This window comes from Pempheris klunzingeri, chromosome 5 (assembly GCF_042242105.1).
Source record: "Pempheris klunzingeri isolate RE-2024b chromosome 5, fPemKlu1.hap1, whole genome shotgun sequence".
NCBI classification, from domain to species: Eukaryota; Metazoa; Chordata; class Actinopteri; order Acropomatiformes; family Pempheridae; genus Pempheris; species Pempheris klunzingeri.
The window spans coordinates 23999194-24020597 of record NC_092016.1 but is presented as its reverse complement, the minus strand read 5'-3'; the positions used below and the strand labels follow the sequence as shown (position 1 = coordinate 24020597).

Below are 21404 nucleotides of genomic sequence, written 5' to 3'. Positions count from 1 at the left end.
CTCAAACTCCAAGCAGTTAGCTTAGCTTAGCATCAGGACTGGAAACAGTGAGACAGCTAGCCTGGCTCTGCATGAAAATGTCAAAATTGGCCCTCCAGCACCTCTAAAACTCACGACTTAACATGTTGTCTTAATGGTATGTTCCATTAAAACACTTGTTATACCTCGTGGTTAATGGTGCATATCACACATCGTAGCATGCTTAGCCACCAGGACGCACAATACTGGGCAATATTTTATTTACACTGTGACAGCACAAGGATTAGAGTCCTTGTCTGCTGCTTTATAGCTTCAAGTTGTTTTCTTGTAAATTATGGATCAACGTGTCCTCGGGCAAGTAGAAAATAGATATTAGTAGTTCTTTTAAATGCCTCACTCCAGGATATGTGGCCCTTGACCCTGACCCAGATATGGCTGTGTTAATAGAGACAATATGAGCGAGAGATGACCCAGGACAGTGACAGCAACAAAGTGCTGCTCGGTAATAAAGTAGCCTCCAGTGAATTCTGCGTAATACCCTGACACGATCAAAGTAAACACACATCCGGCTTCTTTGTTTAAAGCTTTCTGTCTTAGATGCAACACAATCATTTTACATAATGACCCCAAACAACTGAAGCATAAACCTAAGAAGTAAAGAAACCTTCTGATGAAAAAAAACAAATAAGACTCTTATTTGTGATTTCTGTGACCTTAAGATCATCTGAGATAAACAAAGAATAAAAAAGCTTTTTTTATGATTACAAAGCTTCCGTGGAGCATCCTAATTAATGAAGATAGCCTGCATTAAAAGCAAAAGCTTACTGCATTCTGGCTTATTTCATCTGAGTTTTGCTTGCATTTTATCTCTTCTGCTGCAGATTGGATGTAGATGTTCAAAGCGCTGTTCAAAGTGCATATTATATATAATTCTGTGGCTCTTAAAAAATAAATCTGACAGAAAAACAAGTTCAATACATTGAGAATTTCAAGAGAGTTTTACCCAAACAGTGCATGACACTGAAGAAATGCTTCAGTTTCGTGAGACTCTCTTCTCATAACTTCATCCAATTATAGATACTGTACACAGATGATATATGTGCCTCACGCAATCGTATTCCTTAATAGGGATAAACACACTGTTTGTGCTGAGCATTGAAAATACACTTTCTACAGAATGTAATTATTGCTGCTTGTTTGCACCACATTAGTTTTCTGTTCTCAGTTATCAGGGTGTAGAAAGAATGACAGGTTGACCATAAGAGACATTCAAAAGTCTCAGTTCTGGTGCCATCATAAAAAAGGCCACTGAGCTACTGCATGTACTGCAGACACAGGCTCGGAAATCTTCAAGCTGTTAAGTTAATAGAGACCCACAAGTTCAATGCCTTGCTTCGGGGCATAGACAGATGGTGATGTATAGGAGGTGGATAAGTTTAACAGCAAATCAGAAAAGTACTATATTTTCACTGTGGAAGTCATTTTAGTCCTCATTTCACTAGACATTAGCATGTGGCAGCTCTGTGCAATAATGGCCGTCATCAGGTTTGATTTCAGCACAAGCTGCCATCACGTTAACTGCTATTCACCATCAGAGCCGCTGGGCATTAGGTGCTCCTGGAGGATGAAGCACGGCTTGATTGTAGCATTTTGCAGCTGATTTGGGAATTTGTTTGTCCGGTCATTGTACTGCCTCTGTGTTCTGATGACATTTAGTAATATCAAACCAAACGGCTGTTGTCTGCTTTACGTCTGCAGGAGATAAGAAATGTTTTTGCCATTTTTGACTGCTTCACTCTCTGCACTGTAAGCTATAGTAACACACATGAGAAGGGCGGTCAGCAGATAATGAAGGAGATGATGAAGGTGTTCCAGATCTTAGAGTTTGTTAAAACTTAAACTTAAAACTTAAAAAGAGTTGATAAACTGAGTGGACACACTCTAAATGCACTAAACTAACTCTCCTTGCACAAATTATCGACAGTTGGATTTAAAGGGGTTTTTAAATGCGTTCAAAACTTGTGTTGACGTGTGGAATTTGAAGGTTCCTGGCCCCAGAAATGCAGACACAAAATTTGTAACTGAAGGTCAACTATGAAATGTTTTCTGGAGCTTTCAGCCGCACCTTATGGCTTCAGCAGCAAATGGAGTTTGCTCAGTTGTCATTGAGAGTGAAGAAAATATATTTACAAATAAATAGATTAATACTTCAATAGATATAAGAAATATAATTGCAATATGAACTTTATTCATAAAGTAGAGTAAGTAGAATTTATAGGTACCTCATACATAATATTTGGTCATGTTTTGCGTGGTCATAACTGTGTTATATTATCTTCCATTTATACATAAGTTAGGAAAGGAGGAGGTTTAATGTAATATAATTACACCTCCTCCTTGTCTTTTTATGAGCTCACAGCTATTGTAGTCTATTAGAAACAGCTGAATTCTTTATTCTTTATTGCATCCGAATGTGAAAATCCAAAGGTTGTCTGATCCACAGTATATCAGATGAAATGTTCCCGATCCTGTTCACACTTACTCACTGGTACCATAAAATGTATATTTTCTTTGATACGTTCTGATTCCAAAACAAGGCAAAGATGGAAAATCAGCCTTTGGTGCTCTTTGTCAATCTCACACTCCTTTACTCCAACCTCCGACTGCCTTCCCTTTTTGTCATCAGTTTTTCTCCCCCACCTCCCCCTTTCTTCTATATCGTGGGCTGTAAAGCAGCTCTGACATCTGAGGACCTTGATGTCAGCTACGCTTTGTCTCGAGTCAGGACAAGTCGATTGATTAATGACTCTCTTCTCGCCCCCTCTCTCCCCCCCTCCTTCTGCCCAACAGTGTCCGATATATGAGCTACTCCTGCATTCCTGGGTCACGTCTGCATTCTCTTCCTCCCTTGTTGTTCTCTTCCACTTATAACTGCATGCGCACATATGGAGTCACATCGAAGTTTTTGTCATCTCCAATTTTCATGTCACAATAGCATATAGAGAGGTGTGTGTATGGGGTGTGTTTTCATTGTGAACTGATCAGAGAGGAGCAGGAAAAGACAAAACTGAGTGGCAGATGAATGCAAGAAACAAAGAGTAAGGAAAAGAGAAAGAGAATAAGAGAGCTAAAAATATCCACCGCCACCTTTAAGTCGCGTTGCCGATGTTGTTGCTGCGTTTAGTGCTTCAGTGCATCTGTCACTTTGATGAAGACGTATAATTGTGAATCAACTCTTGTTTATTGTTAAGTGCTTTCTCAGGTGCACTCACAGATAGACGCCAAAGAGTGTGTGTGTGTGTGTGTGTGTGTGTGTGTGTGTGTGTGTGTGTGTGTGTGTGTGTCTTCATGTATGTATATACTGTGCAATGTGTGTGTCCTTGCTTGTGGAAAACATGTATATAGATTATGTGCTATTCTCTGCAATTATCCATGTTTCATTTTATGTTTCACATACAATTTTCCAGCAACTCCTAATTGACTTTTAAGTTTTTTAGTTGAATCCATTACTCGCAATTAAGTTCTTGTTTTGAAATGCTAAAAACAAAAGGCACCACCCTCCAAGATCTTTAAATCCAGAGTATCGCTCTCACTGCAGCCCTGTCCACACCGAGTCAACATGTGGAGAAATCCAAGGCATATATTTGAATACAATTCTTGTATGCAGAATTCTTTAAGCACCCATGTGCTGTGTGCATCTGTGTTGCGCGCCCAGCTGTGTCTGACATTAGGTGGCTGTGATGGAGAAGAGAATGGAGCTGCCATATGTTTTCAAGTCTGCTGTGACAGATGTCTGTAAAACTAGGGAGAGCAGTAGCTGGTAATTAATTCCAATAAAATAGGGATATTAATTTTCCCGTTAGTTAATCTGATGTCATAAACAATGATGTCATCCTCCAGCATCCTAGATGTAAATACTGTTGATTATTGTAGGACCATCAGCACGAAATATCAAATGTTCTTCAGTCCTGATGAAGCTGGAGGTGATCCTTGAGTGGGTGGGAGGGGAGTGGGTGAACTGACCAGTGTGAGGAAAGGCCCTCGGCCTGTTCACTTGCGTGCAGTAAATGCTGGCTCGTTGCTCCATATTTTGCATCGTAGTCGCCTCGTGTCTGGCAGCTCCTAACAGCCAAATAAAATATTCTGCTGTGGAGAAAGAGGTGATCTAACAGGCAGGAAGATCTGGGAGTTCTTCTAGGAACATAACATGAAACTAGGCTAAGGCTTTATAAAGAAGCAAGGGGACCCCTGAAAGTACAGATCCACTCCAGTGTAGTAGTGGGGTGATCTCTTTCAACATCCTGGCTGCATTTTCTTATAGATTTTAAGGTAAACCAGCAAAATGAGATCTGCAGTAACATAGGTGATTTGTACTGTAATAAAAGCTTGGCGATGAAATGATCAGAAACTGTCTAAAGTTGGCAATGTTCCCAAATAATGACTACGAATAAGTTATAGTTTAAAAAGCCAACAGTGACTGTTTGAGACCTAGTGTTGAAACCATTTCTTATTTTGTGGACTAGTCAGTGCGTCGTGACTGCTGTAAACTATATCCAACACAAGACAAATGAGGAGGGGAACAAGACAGAACCGTTTGTGAACTTTTCAGTCACTTAATTTTAGAGACAGTGTAATGACAGTGGACCTTTGTTCATGATTTGTGTCAACACGTTTAAATTCTGGCTGGCACAGAATGGGAAGTTAAATGAGGTGAATGTGGAATAACTCAAATCAGGTTTAATTGAGGAGAAAGTCAATAGAGACGCCCCTCTCCTCACCCCGCCACTAGATTCTAAAGCTCTAATTCCTCGCACACTTCTATAATTGACAGGAACACTTATTTTCTAAGTCCATCGAAATGACCACGGGGCTTTTATCTCCAACAGTCTCCATAGTTACAGACTATGGTTTAGTGGATGAGTGGGAATGTGTGTGTGTGTGTGTGTGTGTGTGTTTGGGGTGGAGGGAGGTAGCTCCTAATTGACTAGCTGTAAAAAGCTTTTAATGAAGAGTGGGCAGCCAGCTCTCCAATTAGCTGTGAGGGGGCCATCAGGGGATGAAAAGAGGACGGCAGATCAGGAGAAAGGGGAGGACCAACACAGAGGGGGGAGAAGTGGAAGGAACTGAGAGAATCATAGGGGCCCAGAGGGTGAGAAGATAGGCGTTCATCTGAAGTGGGGTGAATGAGAGTGAAACCATATGTTTTCTCAGTGTTCACCTCTAGTGCTATTCCACAGTTTTATAGTCGGACAAACACACCCAAATAAGCCACCATCATCAACAAAGACAGTAAGAAACAACATGAATTCTCCAGTTCTGCGCTGCACATTTTACTATATCAATACGCTGTAAACACCCCCATGCACTTTTCTCATAAACAAACTAAAGTTTGCATTCAGTGTTTGTACCCTTAAGGTCTACCAACATCTAGACAACGTCTTGAAACGTTTGAAAGGCTTCTAAAATGTTCATTGTTCATTGCATCCATGTTTGCTTACTAGCAGTCTTCTTCTTCTTCCTTTCCTTTATTGGTGCGCTGCTGAAGTTTTGGGCATGTCGGTGATACTGATGGTTGTTCAGCAGTATAGCGTGAAGCCAATGAATTTGTATTGGGTCACCATGTGCAGGTGCCCAACATAAACAAAAGAGGTTCACTGATTCAAATATTGCTCTGTTGCACTGCCAGTGGTTAAAAACTCCACAGGGTACCTTTAATTATGGGTATGAAATACTCCATACTCAATGTAAACAAGTAAGTGCATTATATAGAAGATGAGAAGCTCCATTAAGTACAACATGTTTAGGGTGTAAATTAAAGTGATACAGCAAACAGCATCTTCATGACAAGGGGCATCCAGTTTTTACAGGAAATGGGGTCTTTATTTTGAGAATCATCTGTTAACATGCTAACAAGCCCTATGACATACAAGTCTGAGTTTGTTTGTCACTGAAGTCATTCTACTTCTTTGGAATTAATTGATAATACCAATGATAATAATAATGATCTGTGCCACAGTTCACTAAACACGTACATGGTGAAATGAGTTCACATCATATTTTGCAGTTATTGATGTGATATTTCAAAGTATCAGTGCAAAAGATAGACTTGCTATCAGACCTAACTGGAGATCTTTCTTTTTACAAAGTAAACATTTAAAGCCAAAGTATAATAATTATCCTTTAATGCCTAAGCTGATTACAAAGAACCCACTATCACACTGGAGTAACTGCCAATTAAACAGAGCACCTCAAAGGAGCTGGACACATTTCTTTACTGTCTTTGAACAGACCTTCCTACCGATAAACACACATAATTAGCTGTTTAGCCGCTTCTTTGGAACTCCCACTTTATATGAAATATTCACGATGGAGCGATCAAGATGAAAGACAGATGAGAAGGAGAGAGCGATGATATTGTAGTGTTATGTACATCATTTTACCTGTTCAGCAGTGTTTTTACTGTACATATTGTGTGAGATGTAACCGATCAGGAATGTAACACCAGCTACTGCCTCACTCTGGGTTACATAATTGATTGACATCATGTGATTGCAAAGTGAGCTTGAAGCTCTACAGAAAAAGGTACAACCGAAGTGAAACGGGAGAAAGACAGCCCCGGTGGTAACTTGTCAGAAATATATTGAGAGTATATTCGTGATTGAGCTGTCGATCCTCAGGGTTGAAAGACATAAATATTGCAAGAGGAAGTGATATTACAACCAGTGGTTAGGCTTGGGAAATCTGATTTTAACACATCTATAAAATATTCCTGAGTAAATGTAATCCAGCTGCATCAGATCTAAGTACAAGACCAGAAACAAGACATGGTTCAGACTCATTCATTCAGTGTATTTAAATTAAGTGTGTGTGTGTTTCAGGTGCAGTAGAGGTAAGGAAAGAAGGTCTGGAGGCTCAGATCAACCGCCTGGCTGAACTAATCGGACGACTGGAGAATAAGGTAAAGAATACAAGCACTTGTAGGGGGGGCATACATTAATTCCCTGGAGGTTTATATTAACTCTAACTTAATCCAAGTCTAAATCTTACAGGATATGGCTTTCAATACTCAGTGTAGAGTTCAACTAGACTGTAGACTGTGAACACTACTGCACTGCTGGTTTCTCCCTGTGTTTTTTGCGTCACTCCTCCTTTACTGCTACAAACAGCACAAGCCAGTGGTCTTGTCCTCACACTAAACTTTTTTTTACCAACTTGTCAGCATTTGGAGGATTTGTAAGTTGGAGATGTTCCCTTGACCAAATTGGGCAGTGGGCTGAAGCCAAAAGTCTGCAGAAGACAGGCAAAATTGAGAAAATGGAAGAAGCAGGGGGTTGATGAGGAGGTGAAGGAGGGGGGTGGTTAAGAAGTTAATTAACACTAAATGATGGAAAGGAAAGGATGGATGGGGGCCGTGGGTGAAGAAAGATACAGAAGAGGCAATTACAGGCAAAACATCTTTTCATCCATCACCTCATTCCTCCCTTCATCCCCTGCTTCTGTCTCTTCCTCCCCCTCCCCCTCCCTCTTTGTCTCTCCGTTCCTGTGCATTGCCTCAGCTTTTTCCAGCACTGAACATGTTAAAGCTAATGGAGCCCCAACAGACTCAGCTGTCTTTGGGAGAGCGGGCCACTACAGCAGAAAGATCTAAGAATAACTAAACACAATGTACTGCCACGGGGGGGCAAACCACTTGAAGAAAATAGAACATGAGAGGAATAATAAAAGAGGAATGTTTGATCAGGTTTTTTATGGTAGAATACGTGTTTTTGTGGACGCACCTGTGTCTCCAACCGTTGTTGCTGTTTAGAGACGACCTTTAGCCCTTTAGCCTCAGGTGCTAATTTAATCTATTTCTAACTAATTGCCCTTGATTAAGTAGAACTGTCTCACTCAGCCGAGTGACCTCCATTGTAGAGGAAATGATTGAAAGGCCTTCCACTGAGGAATTGCTCAATAATCACCTGTGACCCTCCTGATTGCCCATAACTCTTCTCTGAGGCTGACGTGTTTACTGTGACCGTGGCACAAAGGCGTCCTCACGGAAAACTAAACACAGTCAAGTCTGATTTTTATACCTTTTTAGACAGGAATGAAGATTGATTTATTGTTGTATATATTTATATATATATATAATGGATAGAAGTAGCCGCTGTTAATATCTGTGAAAAGGGAAAAGTAGAGATGACAGTGATTTATTCATTCTCTCTCCATCTCATCAACATCTAAATCCAAAGGGACTCTGAGTCTTATAGTCAAGCCAGCTCCTAAAATTGTCCCAGTAACCAACTAGTGATGTTGGTTCTGGTTGTTTTCTGGTAACATTACAAGAAAAAAGGGGGAAACAAGGTAACAGTCCTCTTACTGCAAAGAAATGGCTCATGGTGTAACCTAAAAAAAAAAACAAATAAAAAGTTACACTGCAAAAGATTTTTAAATGTGGAGTTCTTAATTATTATTAATATAATGTGCATTATAATAGTTATAGCAGAATAAAACATTAGACTAAGCCCAGAAAGAAGGGTGTGTCTTTCTAGCTGCAGCTAAAGTAGATGAAATAGTTGGTGCATGTCTTTGAACTGATAATGAAATTTTGGAGTTGAAAGGGTAGCATTTCATCTTTTCGTCATATCATCAGATCTTAGATAATTAAGTGGCTGAATGCAAATAATTTGTCACTTCCAAAGCATTACCAAGAGTTATGGTAGGGGGGTAGGCACACTGTCCACAGCTTGGATGGTTCTGATGTCAAAGTCCACAAAATCTATGAATAAGCACAATAAGTACCTGTATCTCTAATGGTAGTGCACTTTATCCATTAATTATAGTGTTAATTGATAGTTGTCAAACTTTTCCCTGAGCAAGACGATATAGAACAAGACCCATATCGCTCCTGTGTGTGCATGTCGGGGAAACATGTTTCATTCACTCGGTAGTGCCTCAGTCACTGGATTCTAATAAAAATGTAGGTTATGGTTTCAACAGAGGTGTTTATTTTTTTCAGATTCAGACTGGAGTATTTATTGGTTAGTCCAGCCTTGACTTTAAAGGAATAGTTTTGAGAAATGTAATTAATTGGGGAGTCGGATGACAGGACTGATGTCACTCTCATGTCTATACGGTAAACATGAGGCTCCACCCCACAGACGGTAGGATTATCTTGATATAAGGACTGGAAGCAGGTCCAAACAGCTGGCCTGGCTGTGTCAAGTCGAAGCAGACTCCTACCGACTCCTCTAAAGCTCACTGATTAACCTACTCTACAATGTGTGTGTAATCCAAACAAAAACAGGGGGGGGGGGGGCTAATGAGCCTAATGAGCTTTTGGGCCAAGAAATAGTCCCACACAGAACTACCTGCAGAACCAAGATTAAACAAATGGGTTATGAAGCCAGTTTAGACAAAACCAGGCTGTTTCTCCACGTTTTTACTCTTAATGCTAAGCTAACTGGCTGCTGGCTGTATCTCTGCATTTAATGTAGATACATGAGATGGTGTTGATATTATCATGTAACTCTTGGCAGGAAGGCAAATAATAGTATTTCCCAAAATGTTGAATTGTTGCTTAAATTAAGCTCAAATATTAGTTTTGCATGAGTACAAAGCTTAAAGGTAGAAAGATTAACTTAGTTGTGAGGTCAAAAATTAGGATAGATGATTATAGAAGCACCACGTACTCACAGTGCATGAAGACTAATGACGGTCAGTATATTGTAAGTGTACAATGAAGAAATTCCTATCAAACTGTCAGCGATACAGCAGAAAATAACACCTACATGTCTTGAGCGAAGATTAAAAGCATTTGTAAAGATAACATTTCAGTTAATGACCAGAATATTATTATGAAGTTTACCATCATTCTGCTAAAAGATGCTGATTCTTTTCCTCCTTCCAGACTTAAAAACCATCCAAGAAGGAAATAAAGTAATACGATCATTTACAGGTCTTTCAAGGCTGCTGCATTTTCACATGATTTTCTACACTGGTGAAAGGTTTTCTTCATGAAAAGAAGATATTAAATCACCCTCCCAATGGCAACAGAACAAAACAAAACATTGTACTTACAAAAATATAGGTCACCAAACTTTTCTGTTGGAATGTGCATTTTCAGAACAATCAGAGCTAAACAAAAGGAAATGAATAAACATTCTCTCCTGGATTACATTTTCAAAAGACCAGATATTATACTGCAGCAATCATATCAAAGCAGAGAGTGGCTTTGAGGAGGTGTATTGAATGTGGCTTTGTCTTTGTGTCTCTGTTTGGCCTGGCATTACCTGCATGGATCACAGTACTAAGACTGTGCAGGAGTCTGGAAGAGGAAATGATATTATCACACCGCGTCACAGTGAATCATGAATTGTTTACTGAATGAATAATAAGCTAGCTACACACTGAGTGATGTAGCGAGATGAAAACAGTGCCCTGTGTTGGCACCAAAGCTCTGTAATGACACACATGGAACCTGCAAACCCTCCTCAAAGTGGCGAATTCATGTTGCCTCTGTTGCGTGGTCTCACTTTCAGATGCCCCCGCTGTATTTCTCCACGCTCCCCTGGGAGCTTGTTTGTTCTTTTGGTTACAAAATACGATTATTTATTGCTCTCTGTGTGCCACAGACAAGAAAATGTTTCTCCTGGAAAAGTCAGACTGCGGATGACAGCCTTTGATTGTAGCTGCACATGTGGGATGGTTGATGCTGAGGCTGAATACTGACGAGCAGAGTGATACAACTTAGTTCTCTTTTTTCAGCTCAGGAATGTAATGTTATCTTTGATAACTTTAACTACAGACCCAGAAGCTTCATAGCAACTAGCTGACGAATATGGTGGAGCATTTGGCTGCTAGTAAGCCCGATATTTTTCTTGTTGAGTTGGTGGAGACTAAAACAGAGTTAAGTGTTGGACGTTTGAGTTAATCAGGTGAACAGTAACACAACTTCAAATGAATGCTGATGTTGTGCCGTAGGTGCTAAATGGGTAAATAAAAACATTTTATGTAACATTTTAGCCACGTCAGTTTTATTAAGCCATAATATGTTAATGTTGTGTTTGCTCCCATGCGATGAAAAAATCAGTTCAGGCAGGTTTAAAAGAATACAGCCATTATTGATGTTATTAGTTATATGAAAATTCTATTGGGTGAACTGTTTTTCATCAAAAAATCTATTTCAGGGTAAGTTGTGCAGTCAGCGTGTCCACCGCTCAACTTTTTTTATGTGCTGAACAGGCAACCACACACAGCAGCTTCCATTTTAGTCCAGCTGTGACCACACTGTGTCACATGAAGCCCAAGTCATTCATCCTAGAATTCCTGTTTGCGGTAGCTTTTGTGTGTGTGTGTGTGTGTGTGTGTGTGTGTGGCTCACCTGGCCACTGTGCAAGACCCCGTTGCCTTGACTTTCCCTGCTGTGTTTGGTAAAAGTCTCTTGCCGCACAAGGGATGCAGACACCATTCATTCACAGCGGCATCAGTGACACTCATCAGTCACCTTGGTGACAGAGACCCGCAGTGCTTACTGTGATTTATTAGAACAGGTTTATATAACCCTGACTCACTCTCAGGCATCGAGAGTGAAGGAAGAAACTAGAAATCAATGTCTCGTCGTCTTCAAACACAGATACACATAAGCACACTGTACCATCATCTCACCTGGCTTTACTAACGTCATGTCTTAAGAGTGTACTTACTTACTTAAATGTTGAATGTGAATAATGTGATCACCCCCTAAACCCCTCGTCAAAACACGGGGATCGAACGAGAGCAAAAACGTGCTCTTTTTTGTGGTGTCTTTTTTTAGCCTTCCCAAAACCTGAATGTTTCTCTACTATAATGTAATCTGCAAACTTTAGCATGTCTAGCTAACTACAGCTTACTACAAAATACATGTTATGCAGTTATTTAGCTTGTGGAAGTTTACACTCCCACAATTACAGTACACACTGTATGCGCTACAATACAAAAAGCATGCAGCTCCTTTATTTCCATGTCTTCTGCATGGATCATAAACTGGTGAGGATGCTGTCTTTGTGCCAGGTACCTGTAGCTTTGGCTCTCAGCCTTTTAGCGTCACGCTGTGTTCACACTATGAGCAACAAAGTCGTGGCATCCAATTCATTTTCAGCAGAAGCCGGTGACATGAAGCTATTCCCGACAATTGTCGCTGCATGGTGTTGAGTTGAGTTGGCCTCAACCATTTTTAGCACTCCAATGACGCGTTATATTATTTGTTTCCCTACCTGCGTTCCATGAAGACCCGTCCTATTCCGTCTCTGATTGGCTAGTACTCGATGCCTTCCAGGCGTCCGAGTTTTGGCCTGTATCCCGATGAGGTGTTGTTATTCAGCATCCACAGAGACCAGATGAAGGGTTGAGTTGTTGCCGAAGTTTAGTAAATCACATACATACAGCTCACACAACAATGCTCCTTTATACAAAAAAGTATTTTTAGTAATAAACAGCTTCAATCTGTGGGTAATATTATTTCTGCTTTATTTGCTCACAACTTAGGGTAACTTACTTATGGTAACTCAGGGCTTTTTCCATGCAATGCATGAACAGTAAAAACACAAATACTGCAGACACGTGGAAAAACAGGCTTGATGTGCTGCGGACACATTGAAAAACCTGTCACTGGGACACAGGCCAATGTGCCAGGGCTAAGCACCATGCAGCACTTGATGACACAGAATAGTTGTAACCCACAGAGGACAATCCACAAATATATATCATGATCCACAAATATTTCACTATCCACAAACATGTATTTTTTTATTTGTGCTGTGAAGACATATCCACAAAAATAGCAGTACAGATTTGTTGATTGTCTTCTCTGGGTTACACCTATTGAAGTCCAGTAACAACTTCCATAGAGCGCAGGCTCATGTGTCAGGGCTGAGCCCTGGACCAATTTAACACCTGCTCATAACGTGAATACAGCATTACAAGCAAAGGTCAGTTGAGTCCTTGATGGTGTTACACACTGCATCCCTTTATCAGAAACTATAAAATGTCATCTAATCTTACCATTGGCAGCTCCTACATCGTGATGTTCAGTTAGATTTGGCATTTCAGTATGTTTTCATGCTGATATAAGTCATTCTGTTTCATTTCGGGCCTCCCTCACTGGCATGCATCCACCTCCTCTCTGAACCGTCCTCCCATATTCCAGGCTGAATTTTACTTTCATGTGGAAAAAAATCACGTCCCGCTTTCATCATCATCTTTCAGCTCCTAGCATGTCCACTAATACCTCTCGGTGTGAGTGACTAATGTCTGCTTCAAGCTGTGGTTGTAGTAGTTGCTGTCGTTGGTCTCGTTGATTGACATGTTGGTGCTGTTGTTGTTGTTGTGCTTCTCCTTGCAGACGGTCTGGTTTGATCTGCACCAGAGGCTAACAGACACAGATGGTACTACCAGCGCAGTAAGTAGACACTAAATGAATAACCATTGTACATTACACTGCAGCACACAGCCCCAGGTGCTGCATCCGTTACCACTGCCTTACAAAGGCCAACAACCGCTGCAGCAGTACCTCAAGTGTGCAACAAGGCTGAGACATGTAGTGAACACGGGACAACACAACCAACGGCGTCCCAAAATAATCCAGGTCGCAGTGCCTGTCCTGTGGCGGCAATCTTTGGAGTTATTTCCCAGGAAATGTATTTGCTTTATTTTGTTGTCTAGACCTGAATAATTCATAGACCCTGAATATGCTCCGGTAGAATTAATAGTGTCACACGCTATCGTACGACATCTAATACCCAGATAAAATAGTATATCAGCAGCCCTTGGAACATACAGAATATTCAGGGTGCGTGATACTCTGATAATGATCAATGATTCATGTGAAAAGCCACGGAGCATTGTGTGGGCTGTATTTGGATTGAATCATAAATCAGAACACTGTTACTTACAGAGGCTACACAATTTCACATACAGCAAAGAAGTAGAGATGATTAGAGAGTCAAAAGGTCTGAGTGCGTGTAAAAAGTCATAAGAAATCAGTATTTTACAGAAACACTGATTTCAGAGATCCAAAGAGATTTCTCTAATAAAAGCAAGGTACATATCTCACTAGATCTGTTCCACAAGGAGTTAAAAAGCAGATCTACTTCTCCTGTCTGCAGGAGACCAGTGTAATAATCACCTATTGCACTTTTATCCACAGGAGTCGGGCCACTTATGGCTCCCCATTAGCTGCCCACGAGCAGTGCGAGTCCTGACTAAATTGTCCAGTTGTCATGGGCACAGACGCAGAAAGGTCATTATAGCTCACATGCACTGAGAGGGAGACATTTGCCTTTAAAATGCATCTCAAAGAAACAGTCCCTAAAACACCCGACACTGCAGGCTTTCAAATACAATAAAGACAAGAAACAAGCAAAAGTAAGAAACAGCTCAATTAAATTGAGGAGCCGGTAAAAATAATGAACTTTAAACACAGAGAGGTTAGTTACTTGGTTCTTAAAGAAAGAAATCCTCCTAAAACACTTTAAGGCAATTAACTTTCACCAATTACCTCGCCTTCCAGGATTCGTTTGGTTGTTCGGTGGTCTGCCTCGCTCAAACAGAGTAAACAGGGTCTGGCAGGGATATTTTTGCCTTTGAGGTAATCACATTTGTACACTCACACAGACTGGGAAAACACTCTGCTACGGTTCCCATGGTAATGTAGCAGGAGCCTCATCTCACTTCCTCAGAAGTCGATAGCTTATCAGATGTACAAAACAATCACTCCAATCAGTGTTTTTAGGTGTGAAATCCCACACAGGAATTCAAAGCTTTGTATTTACACATGAGAAGATTTTAATTGCTAAGTGGACTTTTATAAATGATAATGACTTATTTCCTGCTTAATGTCCACAAAAGCACACATTTGCTTTGATTTACTTGTGATTTACTTTGCACTCAGTTATTAGCCCTGCATGGTGAATGTTCAGTGTGTTGAGTTGCTCCACAGTAGAATTCATTCTATCAGCTTAGATATGCTTCAGCCTGTCCTCCATATAGGCTCCCACTTCTTTTAATTATTTGAATTATTCCTATAAGGAAACAATGTAAGACATATATAAGAAGTGGATGTAGACACAGATATGTCACCCACTGGTTGCAGGTCTGCCATTTTGAAGCCTCTAGGTTGGCAGATCACCATCTTGGTTTTTTGAGGTCACGAGTGACTTTTCTGAAGTTTTTTTCCTCACCTGCTGTGAGGACCCACCTCTGATTGGTTTGTCCTAAAAGCATGCCCTGCTTTATCATCCATTTTACTCTAAATGGGACTATCATTTACAGAACACCGTGCTGTATTAAAGAAGTCCTGAAACGACTTCCATACAATCAAACTTATTTTTTTGAGCCATTGGAGTCGCCCCCTGCTGGCTTTGAGAAAGAATGTAGGCTTAAGGAACTTTCGCGACCCAGAAGCAGGAACAGAAGCGGCCCATTGGTCATGTTGTCCGGCCTCAAGGGTAGACACAAGTGTTTGTAGCTGCTCCAAATAGCCACACTTAAGGTGGAGTGAAAAAACAGCCATCACAACCAACACTGTTCAAATATTGGGGAACTGCTGCACATCCTCAGTTCAGGTTCAGCTCTCTGCCTTCATTTCCTGTCTGCTGCTTCAATGAGCCAATAAAGACAAAAAATGCACCGAAAATAATATTTAAGCCACAAAATAACCACTCAGTTCAAGGCTGCGTATGAATAAGCAAACACTCCAGTGTAAATGTCTTACTGAAAGAGTGGAATCTGCAGTGTGCATTAGCAACCGAGTGAATGTCACGATTAGGTTTAATAAGCACAAAGCCGCAGCTCCCTCTCTGCTCATTGTTTGGTGTTATAGAATGGTTGGTTGATGCGCACATCTATTATCTTCTGCTTCTTTCTATCCTTTCCAAATGAATTTATTTCCTCCCCTTGCCCCGGCCTTCTGTTACCGTTCCAGCGCCAACCTGCATCTGCTTTTTGGAGGCAGAAAACATTTTCATAAAAGCTGATCCTTGTATAGTTCTTTAACCTAAATAAACCCAGAAAAATGCACAAACAACCAGATCATCTTCCCTTAAAAAGAGGCACTGAATACTCAGAAACTTGTCGGCTTGGGTGGCTGTTTGATGGATAAATCACACATATGTAGGCACAGTATGCTTCTGAAACAATAATAGAAAAAGCTAGTGTTATAAAGATGTGGTATGCATGATTGAAACAGAATGAGTAATTCTCCTTCTACCATCCACCTTTCACCTCCTCTCCTCGCCCTTTCATCTCACCCTCTTACCCTACAACTAAGTGTATCATCCCCCCCCCCAAGCCCTGTGTTCCTCACTAACCCCCCTCTTCTGCTCCTAAACACAGATTATTTTTTAACAAGGTCATGCTCCTCTTCACCTTTACATAATTCCACCCTTCCTCCCACGGCCGGCTCAATCCATCCCCTCTGACCCTCCACCAGAGGAAAGATTCAAACCCGATTATCCATCATCTCCTCTCGCTTTGAGTCCTCTGTCAAAGCAATCATCCCTGCTCTCTGCACAAAGACGCCTCGGTGACTCTTACCACCACACAGGGGATCATAATAAGATCATATACTGTATGAGGGACACAGAGATGCTTTGAAAGTGCAGTTGTGGAGCTGAATTAGCATGGGCCTTTTACTTGTAGTGGACACTCATGAGCAGCATGCAGCTGGCTGACAATGATTTCTGTCATGTGAAGTGGATGAATCCATCACATATACTGTATCTTGTCTTTTGATCCCTGAAGGCACATCAGAAAAGGAAAGAGAGGCAGTAAAAACCAGTGCAGCTGAGCCTGAGAGAATATATAAAAGGAAAAGAAAAGGTAACAGTGAGTGGGATGGGGGATAGATTACAGAGAGACAAGAGAGAGACAATAGGGATGAGGAGAGGGAATGAGTAAAAGAAAAGGTCAAAAGGACACAAATATTTTTCTGTTTATAAGAATTGATGTTTTTTTATAGCGCCTGAACAGCACTAATTTGTCATTCTTTCCTCCTCTGTTTTGTTTATCATTACATGCAATATCTACTGTATGTTTATACATATGAAACGCATATTTAACTCGAGGGCACTTGCACAGCGCAACCTAAGCCAACACTCAACTATTTTCCATCTTGCAAACATGCCGCCTCCAAATGATCAAATTGCCCACCAAGACTAAGAGTCTACAGCCACAGTAGCAGCTCTGCAAAGCTGCATGTCGGTACAATTGTGCTTTTAGCTAAATGCTAATGTCAGCATGCTAACATGACAATGCAACATGCTGATGTTTAGCAGGTATAATGTGTTCACTTTCTTACTGTAGCATGTTAGCATGCTATCATTTTCTAGTTAGCACTAACCACAAAGTGCAGCTGACACTAATGAGAATGTCATTGGTTTTGCAGCACTGTAGGTATGCCATGGGACAAAGTAAAACTTCAAGCAGATGTTGATGCTAAAAGAAAAGTAATAGATCAACTGTGATTAACTGTAAAAGTGAAAACTTGTTAAGGTTCATCCTCTGGTCACCATGAAAGCCTGAATGAGATTTGAGGGTAATCTATAGTTAATCTAATAGTTGCTGAGAAACTACTCCAACCAAATAACCAACCAACCAATAAAAAGTTAAAATGATGTTGATCTAAATCTACAGCACTGAACTAATCTTTGAGAGAGCAGCCAAATATTCTGTAACACTTTCTGTAACACTTTAAGATATTTTGCCAACAACCAAACAGACAAAGATGGTACTAATTTCTAATTTCATTAGCAGAGCAGACCAATTAAAAACAATAAGAAATGAATGAAAGGAATGTGTGGGAAAACAAAGGAGAGGTGCCCGGTCAGGCATTTAAAAATGAGTTGGAAGGCTGAGAAACATAAAAAAAACCCTAACCCTAACCCTGACAAGAAGGGAAACAAAGAAAATTAAAGCTAAAGAAATGAGATGAGGGAAGAAAAGATGTCAGTTAAAAAAATCACATTTATTCTCTGTGATTAATGAGCAAGGCTGAAATATATAATGTATGCTCCAATAAGATGTAAGAAGGAACAGGCAGGAGGTGAGAGGAGAATGTGAAGTTCACAGAGGACCCTTATGAAAAATAAATCAAGAGGTTATAAATATGGATATTACCGTAAGAATGGGTCACGCACTCTACAGCAGCTCTGGCTCAGATGGCCTGCTCTTTGAATCAACCATAATTCTCCAACACCACCAGTGCTGACTCAGACGAGATGGAGACGTCGTGTGAAATAGGTCCCACCTTACAGCTTAAGCGGGTCGACTTCACATAATCGTGCTTTGTATGTTTGATTCAGCGGAAGGTCATTATGCAATGTAAAATTATAATATAGGAATCCATCATATTCAGAAGAGGGCAGAGTTAGAATATAAGTTTTTCCAAAGAATGTACAGACACAATATCAAATGACTTTTGTAGATAGACAACCATTCACGCACACTGCAGTTCAAACTGCAAACTGGCCAACGGGTAGATTTGAACCTGGAACCTTCTTGCTGAGAGGCAACAGTGCTAACAAGTATTAAATATAAATAAAATGTAGCAGTTTTAATATGCTTCATCTACTTTAAAGGAATAATATGTTCATTCGCCTTCTTAGATGTTAGGTGAGAAGTTCAGCCAGCAGCCCGGTTAGCTTAGTTTTGCTTAAAGACAGCTGGCCTGGCTCCCTTTAACAGTAACAAAAGCCACTTATCAGCATCTCTAAAGCTCAGTAATTCACATGCTACGTCTGATTTGTTCAGGCCACACAAAAACAGTGAATTAACAACTTACCATTATAGGAGAAGTAATGTGCCCCATTATCTCTCAGCCTGGAGCAGTACATCCTGGAGTTCCTGGCCATGAGATAACCCCCCTAGACAGTGAATTGTCAATTAAATTTGTTGGCTTAAAAGAGCTGATAAGCTTATTTTGATACTTTTGGACATAGCCAGGCTATTTCCCTTTTTCCAGTCTTTTTCCAGTGTTAAGCTAACTGGCTACTGGCTACATACAGTATCTACCATGCAGGGTGGTAACAGGCCTCTCAACTAACACTTTGCAAGAAAGCAGACAACTGTATTTCTTAAAATGTCTAATTTTCCTTTAGGCTGAAGCAAGGACACAGTTGTCTTAGTTTAGACTGGGAACAGGGAAACCTGGTTTTGTCCAACTGTAAGAAACTGTGCCTGCCAGCACCTCTAATGCTCATTAACAATTTATATCCAGCACTTAACTCCCCCATAAAGCTGTTGATGTACATTTATAGAATGTTTCTTTATGTGTCCAGTCTCTATGGCAAGTTAAGCTAAGATAACCATGTGCTGGCTTGAGCTTCATATTTAGTGTTCAGGCATGAGAGTGGTAACTCACAGTGAGAAAGCAAATAGGCACATTTCTATTTTACTATTACTATTTATTCAAATACATAAGGTACAGGCCTGGTTACATGTCACAAAACATATTTTTGTCCTGTTTTTCCCAGTCGTGTTTTGAGCCCTTTCAACCAGAGACAGACTATTTTAGCATTTTATATTTAATTGTATTTAGGGGTTTACACTAATCTTAATTGCAGTTCTACGTAGCATTAAAAGGTCTTAAAAGTCTTACATATGGCTGTCTGAAGCCTGCAGATTTGCTCCAGTGGAGCAGTTGATTTAACATCAGTGGTGAAGATGCTTGTGTGAATCAGGTCCCCCACGTTCATTTTCTCCATTCACATCCTCTTATTCTGCCTGCTTCTCTAAACATCAGGTCACAACCACTTCATACAGCAGATGATGGCTTTGGGAACTGTCAATTTCAGCTCCAAATGAACATTTTCCTCATCTTTCATCTCCCCAACTCGCAAAAATCTTAAGGGAAATAATTCAAGAATTTCTCATGGGGGCATTTTTATGAATACAATGTAGTTTTCCCGAAGAAGTGGTTCATACAAATAGCCACAGCAAGGTGATTGCATAGGGAGTAGCCAGGTGTCTCTCAGTCTGTCTATTACGCTGCTGTGAGTTTTAATGTGACGAGACATGACTGTCAATATTTGGAGTAACAAACACAAAAGAATAAGAAATGATTTCCTGTTGAATTTAGATTGATGATATATATATATACACACAGGCGCACACATACACACATATATATTTGAATTGCAGGCTCCCCAAAGACTGCAGGACTCATTAGACATTTTTGGACGAGAGGAACTTTTTCACATGCCAGTTGCAGTCCCGCCAACCGCCATGTTTAAAAACCTGTGTAAAACATAGCCATGGAAACAACAGCTCGTGATAAAAAAAGAAAAATCAAAGAAATCACGGACAAAGGGAACATTAGATTGCTGTATATAGCACAAAGTGATGTTGCTATACCAACCACCAGTCTGCCGGCTTGTGTTACTTCAACGTTCTTATTGGCGGTGCAAATGCAAATAGAAAAAAAAGTCCTTGATGGTTATGTAGCTCTCAGGGGAGCTCTCCAGTGGGCAGTACCCCTCAGAGAGTTTCCAGAAGTGTTTGGTCCAAAAACGCCTCTGGTTAGCAAGAACCCCTTGCCTGCAGAAGCACCCTTAAGCCAGACGAATCCCTGCCAGCTTGAGGTTCTACAGCACAGTTTGACCTCTGACCTCTCAGTGGAGACTTTCTCCCTTTGGGAGCAATACATCTGATTTTTTTTTTTTTTCTTAATGTGGAATAAACTTGAAAGCTATCAATTAAGTGTGACAGCATTGTATGAGCCTCAGCTAAAGGTGCTTTGTGTAAAAAAAAATGTATCTCACTATACCATTGTGATACCTTTAGAGTCCTTAGTCCTTATTGCCCACATTGTGCATGCTATAAGTAACACGGCACTAGAAACAGAGCACCCTCCTCCTTATTAATATCATAAATCAGTCTAGTAGATATGAACTATATGTTAAAGGATAATGCTGGCAATATTGAATATTTTTCTTATTCTCAACAAATCCCATGAAAAGACCGAAACCAACAATAAACACATGCTGCAAGTATTATGTGTGTATCCAAAGCCTGGTACATCTTCACTCCTCAGTACCATATAGTTACACTGGTGTGCAAAAACTATTCAACACACATCAATGACCCAGTGATGCACTGCGTGACATGTTTCTTTATTACGATGAACACACATACTGTAGTTTACTTTGGGACAATCAGTCCTGCTGCTTGGAACACCAAATTCAATTATTAATCAGCTTCTGAAAATAGCCCTCAACAAATGCTGTCTGAATAGATACAGCACTCAGCTGTTTTAGGAAAGTACTGAGTGTTTAAGAAAAATAACTCTAAGTGTGATCTTGCTAATGTCTTGCTAATGTATCACGTCTGAAGAAAGTAGCTGAGAGTTATTAGATGGATTATCTGTAAATGTCCCAATCGGTACTTATTCCCATTGCACGAATAGCCTA

General features: G+C 40.4%; 1 protein-coding gene across 1 annotated transcript in view; it reads left to right on the top strand.

The window, feature by feature from the left end:
* The window catches only part of necab2 (N-terminal EF-hand calcium binding protein 2), a 97849-nt gene that overhangs the window by 56407 nt on the left and 20038 nt on the right, over positions 1-21404 (top strand). Inside the window, exons 8-9 of the mRNA XM_070830148.1 lie at positions 6858-6937; positions 13343-13399. Coding sequence (XP_070686249.1) covers positions 6858-6937; positions 13343-13399 — 137 coding nt within the window. The remainder of the gene's footprint in view (positions 1-6857; positions 6938-13342; positions 13400-21404) is intronic.